At 37.7% G+C, this 12,394-nt stretch overlaps 1 protein-coding gene across 1 annotated transcript in view; it reads left to right on the forward strand.

Moving 5' to 3' along the window:
- Positions 1–12,394, forward strand: part of ABCA13 (ATP binding cassette subfamily A member 13) — a 168,886-nt gene that overhangs the window by 71,211 nt on the left and 85,281 nt on the right. The window contains exons 30-35 of the mRNA XM_050971110.1: positions 168–357; positions 1,200–1,418; positions 3,549–3,745; positions 4,490–4,647; positions 5,036–5,266; positions 11,113–11,203. Of these exons, the coding sequence (XP_050827067.1) occupies positions 168–357; positions 1,200–1,418; positions 3,549–3,745; positions 4,490–4,647; positions 5,036–5,266; positions 11,113–11,203 (1,086 nt within the window). The remainder of the gene's footprint in view (positions 1–167; positions 358–1,199; positions 1,419–3,548; positions 3,746–4,489; positions 4,648–5,035; positions 5,267–11,112; positions 11,204–12,394) is intronic.

Below are 12,394 nucleotides of genomic sequence, written 5' to 3' on the forward strand. Positions count from 1 at the left end.
TATTATCTTTCATTTCAGTGTAGTTTGTGTCAGTTCAGTCAATTTGAACGTCTGTTCTATGCCTTGGTAAATGGTAGCAGAAGTTAAGTGATTTTATTATTCCTTTTATGCACAAATGCACGTTTAGATTCAGCAACCTGCTCATTCTGCTACTCTTCCCCACACAGACCCAGCACCTCAGGGCTGGAAAGTCCCTCGCACTGAAGGAGCCACCACCGTTGGTGTCGTGCTGCTGTCCCTCACCAAAGAGCACGTGGATGGTCAGAAGGCTGCAGTTAAAGATCTCAACCTCACTTTCCATAAGGGCCAGATAACAGCGCTCCTGGGACCTAATGGAGCTGGAAAGACAACAGTTATGTAAGCCTGAATTTAATACTATTACTGTCCCCTCTGATCTCTGCTATGCTTTTTCAGTTTAAAATTTTGTGAACTGTTTGCTATGCTTTTTTTTTCTCCCAAATAAATATTGGATAAACTCCTCAAAGCACATGGAAAGTGAAGGCTGTATATCTATGACAAAAGGAATGTAATGAGTAGAGAACTGAGTCCTCTGTGTCACTAGAACCATGATGTGATATTCCAGTTACAGCTTAAGTAGGACTTGGGCATGTCTGGTTGGAGAGTTGAACACATCTTGAAGGAGTGTTCTTTTTTGGAATTTTATGGTGGTTTTTTTTTGTCCCTAGAAATTGCAGGGGACTTCTTCCTTGGCAGTTGACAAAAAATGAAAGTAATAAAATGAAAAATGACCTTAAAAAATGTCACAGCTAAGAAGTTTGTTTCTACCTTTCTGTTAGCTATAATCAGCTTTCATCAAGCCAGTGACACAGGATGGGACCTAACTGGGAAATGCTCCTCACAAAATACCCACGTGGAGAAGGAAACAACCACCTGTTAGATTTGGTTGGGAAAAAAAAATCTTTCTCTGGATAAAGGGAAATTAAGAGCTCTTGAGATCATGTTCAAAGAACAAAACAAAAAACCCACCAACAAGCAAACCAACAAAAAATCCCCAAACCCAAAAAGCCACCAAGAGCAAAAAGCAGTTAAACCCAAACCCAAAACATTTGTGATGTCTCTATAACTATACTCCACTGAATTGAGTTACTCTAAGGATGTTAAAACATGCCTCAGGATATCTAAGGATGAGCTAATTGTACGTTATTTAGCTGAATTATTTTTTTCTTTTCTTATATGAGATCCCTGTTGACTGGCCTGTATCCACCGAGCTCTGGCACCATTATTGTGGATGGGAAGGACATACGGACTGAGCTGGCTGCCATCAGGACAGAGCTGGGTGTTTGTCCCCAGTACGACGTCCTGTTCAACACACTGACAGTGCGAGAGCATCTCCTGCTTTATGGGTCAGTGAAGGCACCAGGGTGGACAAAAGAACAGTTGGATGAGCGAGTCAGTGGGTGAGTTTTCCTTCCTTTTCTGGAAATCTGTCAAGTAAATTGGTAATGACTGTTGCAAGCTACCCAAATAAAAAAGAGAAAATGCGAAACTTGCAAGGGGAAAACAATGGAAAGTACAGGGTTTTTGAGTTTTTGTCACATTTAATGTTCTGAAATCGTGACTTGAAAATAAATTTCCTAGTGTCTAACTATTACTTGAATATATTTGCAGAGGGAACTGTCAATGTTTAAAAACCGGGTATGCAGAACCATCAAATAATGATGTTTTCACTGGCATGGAGGTGGTTAGCCTTGTAAAAGTTGCAAGGGTTCCATCTCATGCTGTCTGCCTTACCTCTATTCTTGATGGAGAAGCAGATAAAAAGAAAACTGCTGTGGTTGCCCCAAGTTTTTAAATAAATCAACAAAATGACTTTATATATTTATTATCCTGTATTCCTTCACCTGCAGCAGAAGGAAGGTTAGAAAATCCAGGTAAAGGCAGTGATTGCTACATTTTTAAATAAGCCACCTCATTTTCCTTTGCCAAATCCAGCCTTGAAATGTTTTTATTAAATGACGAGGTTTAAAAATGAAAAATGCGATACGATAGCAAAAATAAGTCAGAGCTCTGACATGAACTCAGAGGATTTACCATTTGTCAGGTGAAAGACATTTGCTAGTATTTTTGTGCTGATACATCTTCAATATAGGACTAGATCTTAATTTTTCCTAGTGTATATTAAACTAACTAGTGAACTGTACAAGCTGAGATCTGGTTCATTAATAGCAAACTGCATTTATTCTACTTCAGAAATAAAATATATGCTTTTCAAACAGAGTGGCAGTGTAAATATTTTGTGTTTACCTTCTTATTCATGCCCCTTCTCTGTGAAGGGGCTAGGCATTTCCATGCTTCAATGGAAACAAATGTCAGGTTGATGGGACTCTTCCTTAAGTGTACAGTCAGGCATAGGCAGAGGCACTTCTGTCAAAGTGGCTTTACTTTTTCATAGCAATCATAAATGCCTGTAGCTTTTAAATTTGGAGCTGAATAAACTCAGGTGTGGACACCCTGTTCTCTCCAGAAAGAACAGAAGGAGTTCCCTAGAACTACAGAGACAAAACAAACTTAGTAAATGGTTTAAAATGGATGCAAAATAATATTCTGTATCTTAATGTGCTTAGACTGCTGAATTGTAATTCCAGCAGCAGTCTGTCATACTAATGACACATGAGAACACTCAGAACTCTGCAGGCTTTGCTACTAAGAAAAATTATTTTTAAAGGCAACAAATGCTTTAAAAGACTTCAAAGAAATTAGAAAAGCAACAAAAGAATGAAGGAAAAGCTTTTTAACTAAAAAAGTGGACTTCTAAAGAGATTAAGAATATTTTTTCTCACTATATATCTATAGAACAGCTATTGAAATGTCTTTTCTTAAAAATGAGAAATTCTCTCAGGGTAAATGGCATTGCTTACAAACTGCATATTCACTGAAATGATTCAGGAGTTTAGCTTAGGACCGTTGAGCCTTCTATCATCTTGCCAAGCTGATAGGAGCTGAAAGCTCTTAGGTCAGTGACTGTATGCTCAGTAGGATGAAAAATGAGTCAAAGGTCTTATAGTGTTGCCTTTATTAATCATGTTTCCATACCATACTCAGATAAAAGACCAGCATCTTGCAATGGCTGAATTGGAAACATCTGTAAGATATCTCCCTGTCCTTAACGTAGGAATTAGATTAAATTTGATTAGATAGTATTATTCTACCCAGGGATCTCTAATCAGTTTATTTCACAAAACTAGCAGCCTTTAGCACTATTTAAAGGGGCTATAATCTGTAGTTTGCGGAAGTTGTTGGACAAACTATATTAATATTATTATCTTTAGTTTAAAATTTGCCTTAACAATATTATTTAAAATCTATGCATCTGAGGATGAAAAGCACTTATGCTTTGTAGGTAGAGGTTTTTTGTTCCTATTTTTTGTTCCATCCTGTTTTTGATGTCACAGTATATAATCAGACAGAGATGGTGATTTTATTGCTTTCCATTTACAATGAATTTTCAGTACTTGTTCTCTGAGTGGATAGAATGTGACTAGAAAAGCATTGTCAAAATTGTTCCTGTTTCTGTATTCCCATTTCAGAGCTCTGGAAGATGTGGATTTATCACAACATCAGTACAAACCTGTTGGAGCCCTTTCTGGGGGAATGAAAAGGAGGTTGTCAATTGCCATCTCCTTTATTGGAAACTCAAAGACAGTTGTTCTGGATGAGCCCACCAGTGGAGTAGATCCATGTTCTCGCCGTAGTATCTGGGATGTTCTTCTGAAGTACAAAGCCGGTACAAAGTTTATGCGCATCATTTGTTTCTTATTTTCTTTTCAGATTTTTTTTTTTAATAAATTTAAACCAGATAGTCAAAATGTAGTCAAAATATTATCAGAAGCTAAATACATTAATTTCTGAGAAAACATTAAGTTAATCTTGGTAACTTTAAGGCGCGTCAAATGGTATTACAAGAATTATCTGCTATTGCACAGAAAGATGCCTAATCTTAAAAAAGACTGAGCTTAGTCCTAAATCCTGTCCTGAAGTTTCTACCCTTTCTTCAGCTTCTCAAAATTACTTTCTGGTTTCCATTTCCTATTTTGCATATACCTGTATATAGGTGCTTATATACTTCTTATTAAAATATATTCATCAGTTAGTCTGCTGCACTAATTCTAAAATTGATTGTGGGAAGCAAACTCTTCAGCTAGTGAGCACTCAATTAGCTGTAATAACTCACATTGAGTGATCCATTGAAAGAGACACGCGGTTATGTCATTTTAAGGAATTTCTCAAGCTATTAAAACAGCTGGAGGTTCTCAAGCCTTAATACTGTTTGCTATGTATAAAACAGGGCAAAGTGAGTTTAGAACTGAATCTAACTCAATTTCTAGTTCTGACAGCATGTTTTGTTTGTGTTCTGTATTTAAGACTTTGAAGTGTCCTGGAAATATGCTTCCCTAGGGCTAAAGGACTCCTGTTTGGGGTTTCTCTAGAAACTGGTTTTTGTAGACATGTTCCAGTCTTTGTCACGCAGGTTGCACTCTGATCTTTACCACTCACCATCTTGATGAGGCCGAGGTGCTCAGTGATCGCATTGCCATCCTGCAGCGTGGCCAGCTGAGGTGCTGTGGTTCTCCCTCTTATCTGAGGGAGACATATGGCCAGGGACACAGTCTAACACTCATAAAAAAGGTAAGTTAAAAATGTACTGTACTGCATAGTGCCTGCCAAGTACATTTTAAGGGAGATGTATATCCCTGCCAAAAGTAATATGTTTAGTAATATGATTATTAAAGAACGAGCAAAGCATGTTTTTATTGGCTTCCTTGGTTGTTTTGGGTGGATGGTATTATTATTGCTATTTAGATGAACACAATGGCATCTTTGAAAATGGTGAGTATAAATATTTAGTAGAAAATAGGCTTGTCTGACTGTCCTTTTTTTCTGGGATGTAGTCTCTGTATCCCATTTGTGGTGCAGTTTCATCAGCGGAATTTTTCCTGGATGAATTCTAATATTAAGACCAATACTTCTGGAAATATTTAATTTTTTCTGCATGATTATCTTTTTTTCTTCATAGCCCTCTGTGTTTGAAATCCAGGACCCTAAGCATATTGTTGAGGTCACTTCTCTGGTACAGACCCACATTCCAGAAGCGTTCTTGAAAGATAACAGTGGAACTGAGCTGACCTATGTGATCCCAGAAAGGGCAGATAAGACCTCTTTTAAAGGTCTTTTCCAAGCTTTAGATCAAAGCCTTCAGCATCTACATGTGACTGGCTATGGCATTTCTGACACAACTTTGGAAGAGGTACTTGTAGATTTTCTGTGTAATGACATTTTCTTTGTTAGAAAAGCTTGATTGTATCTTTTATGTTGCACAATTTCTTGTGAGAAGCATGCTTGAAAAAAATCCCAAAAAACAAGCAAGAAAACAAACAAAATCTCCCAAATCAGGTAAAATCTATAATGTATGGTTTTGCTTTGCTGTTAATTTCAACACCTACTCTACTATGGAATATTTTTTTTTTTAAGATTCCAATGTGAAGACTGATGAACTGTGTAACCCTAAAATTTTTTTTTCTGCATTAACTTAAGGGAAATGTAATGTGTCATTGACTTTATGAGAAGCAGTGTTGTCCTAAGCCCATAGCATTGGAACAAGCTTTGGGCTTTCAAGTCTGGTGAGACTTGGGCTTTCAGTCCAAAGAGCCACCAAAGCTTTCAGCTCAGGAGACTCTTTGGACTGAAAAAAAAATTGCTAAGAATACATTTCAACTTACTATTTCTGAAGCTTAGGACTTAGCCAAACTGTGTGATGAAATACCTAAAGAATATTTTCTGTGTATACCAGGAGATAAAGTCTTTGATATATGCATACATCAACATACATACGCACATAAATGAACATGTATATATGCGTATATACTAAATGGATCAGAGAAAGAGAGTCCGTTAAGCTTCTTCACAATTCTGAATTTAGCTCTGTGTAGATAGCCATGTCAGCAAGAAGTTATTTCCCTTGGACTCTTTTTACCCCATCTATAATTTCTAAATAACAAGATTCCCTAAACCACCACTATCCAAGTACTGTACTCTAGATCCTTTAGAAATAACTTTTTTTCGCTTCAAGTGATGATAGGAGACTAATGTCTCCTATCATACATAATTTACAAGTTTGATAAACGTTTTATTTAATGTTATGAAGTAAATTAGATTCCTGTGACACAATTCTATGAGGCAAGTAAAAAAAAATGGAAAAGCTTTTATTTTCACATAGATGATGGATGATTAAGATGGTATAAGTAATAACATTGTTCAATGCTAAACATTATAGATTTAGAGGTAATGTATATATTAAAAATACTTTGGGGTTACATCCCCATGAGATAACACAAGACTTTTCAGAACTGACATGTATGAAGTAAATGTAAAGTTGTCATGGTATGAGGAAGATTCCTCAGTGAGCTGAATCTGTGACTCAGTGGAGGGCTTGCTTTTGGCTGTTTTGTGAAGGGGAAGTTTAAAACATCTTTAAATGTGGTATTAGATGTTAACGAATCATTCTTCAGTTTGAAGATTTATTGCATTAATTTGGGTTGATTTCTGTCATCGCTGCATCTCATCATTAGCTGTCATTACAACCTCAATTCTCTATTATCTTATCAAAAGCCTCTTTGCATTGGAAACTAAAAGGATAGCACATAATAGCACTATTTAATCTATTCAAGCAATTCAGTCTGGAAACAAAGAACCTTGGCCCTAAAGGAAGAAACGTATTATAATTTCTTTTATCTTTTTTTTTTTGTTCTCTTATATACTCACCACTATTGTTTTTAATTCTGAGAGACACTCATACTCTCTAAAAATCGTATTCACTGAGCAAAAATGGACTTCCATTTATATTTCAAAGGAATCTTGAAGTGCTAACATATCAGTTTCTGACACCTTTAAATCTCACTAATATTATTTTGCTCAAATTTAGGCTTTAGATACCTTTTCCAACCATTTGTGTTTGTATATTTTATAATGTTTGTAATCCAAAGTGTTGATAGAACCAGAAGGAGAGTAGAAGGGTAGTTAATTAAATTAAGCAGATGCTAAGAGCTCTCTGGAGGGTGCTGTTTCACTTTCTGGCAACTCTGGAGATTCCAAAGCTTGTTGCTTTCTTGTTTTTCTTTGAGGGGAGAATGAAACAATTGTAACGTCTTTTCAAAATAAGATGTGCAAAATTTGTTAATTGAGTACTGTTTTAAAATTATTTTCCTTGAAGTGACCTGAGACTTTGCATCAAAACTTTCCAGAGAAAGCCATATACATCCTTGAAATGATGTGCACCTTCTAGTGAGGTGCAGGGTGCTCCAACACATTCTGTTGGTGGCACAATCACATTAGTCTATTTCACTGTAATATTGTCATTTGGCCAGACTTGTTTCCTCAAGAACAAAAAGCACTTTTTGTCCTTGACAAGGACAAGTCCTTAGTCAGATATAGACTTGCTAGTCAAAACAGAAATTAACCAGCATTTCAGAGAATTACAGAATTTCATGAAACATTCTGAGTTGGAAGGGACCCAAAAGGGTCATGAAGTCCAGGTCTTAAATGAATGGCCTACATGGGGATTGGCCCCACAACCTTGCTGTCATTAACACCATGCTCTGACTAACTGAGCAAGCAGGAATTGCTAGGGCATGTGGGGAAAGGGTGCTCTGCTGAGGTCTAGAATACACTTTCCTTTAGACATAGCAAGAACAGACTGACTCTTTGTCATGGTGCCTAATCCTGACTTTTCCGTACCTGTGTGTTTCAGAAGGTACTAGCTCTGTTAATAACATTGTTAGGCTAATACCACTTCTGTTCACAATATCTGGTGCAACATCAGGTAAATTATCCTATCTTCTGTCCAATGTAGTCCCTAATGGTTCCCATTCTTAAGTGGATGTTTGAAAACTGGATATCATGGGGAGGACTAGGCAATGCAGGTAGCCTTCTGCCTTTATAGCTATATCAGAGTATGTGTCAATGAAGCAGCAACAGACATAGGATGTACTAGAAAAGCATTTGTGGGGTTTGTTTATTTTTTTTTTTAAGGTATAACTACATCCTCTCTACAGTGACTTAATGAGATTGAATAAGAAAATGTGTCTGCAGCTATTTAGGCACTGAAGTAAACATATGCAGGCAATGTTTTGTAGTGTAGGCATTGTCCTAGCCACAGATGTGTAGTTACTTTGTGGTTTCACAAAGTGGTTGACACACTTGAAGGACAGGATGTCATCTGGAGGAGCTAGACAGGATCAAGAATTGGGCCCATGGGAATCTTGTTAAACCGTAAGGTTTAACAAGACCCAGTTCAAGGTGCTGCCCCTGGGTCGGGGCAACCCCCAGTACTAACACAGGCTGGGGATGAACAGATCAGAGCAGCCCTGCCCAGAAGGATTTTGGAGTGCTGGTGGATGAGAGACTGGACATGACCCAGCCACGGGCACTCACTGCCCAGAATACCAAACATGTCCTGGGCTGCATCCAAAGCAGCGTGGGCAGCAGGGCCAGGGAGGGGATTCTGCCCCTCTGCTCTGCTCTGGCGAGACCCCACCTGCAGTGCTGCATCCAGCCCTGGGGTCCCCAGCACATGAGGGACAAGGACCTGTGGGAGTGAGTCCAGAGGAGGGACATCAAGGTGAATAGATGGATGGAGAACCTCTCCCATGAGGAAAGGCTGAGAGAGTTAGGATTGTTCAGCTGGAAGAGGAGAAGGCTTTGAGGTGACCTAATAGTGACCTTCTGTTGTGATAAGGCATGAAATGATGACACAGACACTGCTGCTCTTGAGGGGAACAAAAAAAAGAGGACCTTTATTTTATTAAAGAGGACCTCCAACATTTATAGTTTTCCAAAGGTGACAGTGGATTGGAGGGTGACAGTGCCACCTCTCCAATGCCACTGGACAGACCAAGGGTCCATCAATTCTCTCCACCTCCATGAAAGAATGCAAAACATAGGTTATTTACAGAATTGTGTGTGAGAAAGTTTGTTGAAAGAATATAAACATCAGAAGGCTTTACAAAGTTTTACAAAATCAGGGCGACAACCTTCTAGTACCTGAAGGGAGCCTATGAGACAGAGAGGGACTTTTCACAAGAGTGTGCAGTGACAGGACAAGGGGGAGTAGGTTTAAATTAGACATTAGGAAGAAATTCTATTTTGTGAGGGTGGTGAGGCAGTGGATCAGATTGTCCGGAGGAGCTGTGGGTGTCTCATCCTTGGAAGTGTTGAAGACTAGGCTGCATGGAGTTCTGAGGAATCCAGTCCAGTGGATGGTGCTCTTGTCCATGGCAGAGGGGTTGAAACTAGATGATCTTAAAGGTCCTTTCAAACACAGGGCATTCAGTGATTCTATGATTCAGTTGTTGCAGTTTAGTTTGGTTTGCTTGACAGAATTGATGTTCAGAGCCACCAGCAAGCACGTCCAAGAAAACAAATTAGAATGTGGCTTTAGACTGTCAGGATCTGCCTCCAGGGTCTAATACAGAAATATAAGGCCAGAAATTTCTGGCCCTGCAGTTGTTAATGGCCAAAGTTGTTCCCTGAAAGCTGGCAGATAACAAATGCAATCAATAACCACTGTTAAATTGCAATTATATTGACTAAGCAAAATATGGTTTTGTAACAGTCAGACCTTAGAAAGTCAAGAAATGTCTTTTCAAGAGCTATAAAGTACTTCACATTGACTGGTTTTTATTGTCTATTGTATGAGCTCCTTGGAAACAAGAAATTTTTTCTTATAGCTGAGATCAGATTCTTTTGTGGGAAGAAATAAATGGTTTCTTAATGATTTCTGAAAGTGGCACTGTGGGTATAATCTGTCTTGCAGCTCAACCCAAACAGAGAGGAAAGAGCAAAAGAAAACTTTTGTCAAGACAAAGAAAAAAATGTGGTTGTTCTTTTTCTATTTAATTTGAGATGCTCATGGTACCTGTATTTTCTGTACATTTTTCTTTTTTTTTCTTTTACCTTAGATTCTTAGATCACTCTTTAAATTGCAGTTCAAGTTAAGACAAGAAAATGTTAATTGTGTTTTTAGTTTGAGCTCACAAGGAGTAGAGAATGTGTGTCTAAGGCTCACTATGAAATCTTCTGCAAGATAAATGAAATGCATGTCTATGAAATTCAAAGGGCTTTATGTGGACAGAACTGTGAAACAGGTTTAAGGAAGAAATAGTAGGTTGAACACATATCTGTTTGGCAAAGTATACATACCATTCAAATAGACTTAATGATTGTGAAGTTGGTGAATTCTGCTGGGTTTTTATAATTTTAAGTCTTTTCTGACAGGCGTTCCCCTACTTTAGAAAAATCAGTCCTTTCAATTTCAATCTAGTGCATATTTTTAGACTGTTGTTTTTATAAAAAAGTAATTTCAGCTTTTCTCATCACAATTTTAGGTAACAGGATCCTATCCTCTCTACCCAATTTAGGGTATGCACATTAATGTTTTGCTATGAAACACACATTGTTGCCCAGTTCCCTCTGCAGTCTTAGTTTTACAAGACTTTGCTCACCTTGGCTGTCTCTGATGATTCCCTTGTTCTTTACATGTCTTTCAGTAACGTTATTGTCCATGTGCTGGCACAAATCTAGGAATGTTTCCTAAGTGTCCCTAGACACTGTGAATTCCCTGGAATCTCTAGGTTCTCAGCTCTGTAGGATTTTGTACATTAGATTTAGATGTTCTTCTACAACTAGAACTCTTTGGTAACAGTTCTAGTTGTGCCCATAGATATCTAGCTGGAGCATCAGAAGAGAATTAAGCTGCTTCCTTGGTAGAAACTGCAGTAACTGAGTTCCAGCACATACCAAGGCTTAGGAGCATAAAAAGTCAATCAAGGGCAGAGAGTCTATTGAAAAATCTTCACAGATGGTAGTATTCATGGGTCAGCAATGTTTTGCATGGGTGTTTTTGCAACTACTGATATTTATTTCATTTCCCTTATCTCTAAGATTTTAACTGGAGAACTTGACTAATATTATAGTCATATTCCAGCAAGATGTTTGCAGCAGTCAGTAGTAATTTCTGACAGTATGGATGGTTTAGGATATATATAAAATAGTTTTAGAAAATTGATTCTAAAGTTCTTTTTTCTACTTTCATGAAAGGTTTTTCTGAAGCTGCTGCAGGACTCAGAGAAGATGCCCTATGTTCCACAGGCAGCACACCTGGACCATACAAATGGTGCTGAATCAGTCTGTAAGTAAATACAATGTGTCTTCTGAAGCAACTAGATTTATAAAGATCAAAACCACAAATGTAAGCATACATGGAGTTCCCAAAGGTGAAGGATGCACAAGCAGATGGAGAATACTTCTTGCTACCATCTGGTAATTTTTTTTGTGTGTCTGCCTTGGGAAGTAGTTTTTATATGTCCACTATGATTTACCTCTATCCCTTCACAGTCATCTTCCCACCCTTCTGTGTACTCGTGCATTCTCTCACTGCAGCAGCATTGACTTACTGCTTTGCACCAGTCCCTGGGAAATAATTATCCTCTTTGTCTCATGCTGAAAATGGATACATATTACAGACATATACCACAGATATAAAATCTCTACACACTAAGAAAAGTACACTCATTTTCATCCACATACAATTCAAAGGAAGAAATAAAAAATCTGGTTCCCCTTGTAGTAGGAGATCATTTGACTTCTTAACTGGCATGCTCTTTTAGATTCCTTTACATCTTGTTTTTAAGAAAAACCCTTCATACTTTCTCTTTTTCTGCCCTGCAAGCCTGGGAGGAGGTCCTTCCAAACACTTCTGAAAACACAGGAAGATTTTTCTCTTTTAAAAATTCTCTTCATAAGAAGAATCACTAATCATCACTAATGATTATGAGGTGATGCCATTAAAAAATCCAAGACTCAAGTTCTTTAATGTCAGTGCCCATCAAGTTGATTAATGTTTTCCCATTGGTTCTGGGGTTTTCATGCTTCCATACTTACCTGTTTCCTTCTATTTGAAGATTGACATTTAGATTATAGTTTTCTTTGGTTAGATGTCAAGCACTTTGTTCTATGTGCAGTATTTTTCATTATGTTTTTATAAAGTACAGGAACAGGAAAGTCCTGATCTGTGGACCTTTAATGTCACTGTAACAGAAATAACAATTTTCAGCCAAGCTTTCTTTATTTGTTAAGATAAATTCAATTCAATCTGCCATAATAAGTAATCATTGCAAATAATGGTGGTCTAAGGTGAGACCTTTTCTCACAAAGTGCAAGCTTGAATAGATGACTTTTTCCATAGGGTGTGTTTGCTGGGCTATTCCATCTTGAATCAGTGAAGATGTCAGCATATAAAACTAAAACAACTTCACTAAGCAAATAAAATTGCCACTTTTGTCAGTGGTGAGAATGAGGGTTCCATTCAAAACACAGTTTG

The sequence above is a fragment of the Serinus canaria genome, chromosome 2 (genome assembly GCF_022539315.1).
Source record: "Serinus canaria isolate serCan28SL12 chromosome 2, serCan2020, whole genome shotgun sequence".
In the NCBI taxonomy this organism is placed as follows: domain Eukaryota; kingdom Metazoa; phylum Chordata; class Aves; order Passeriformes; family Fringillidae; genus Serinus; species Serinus canaria.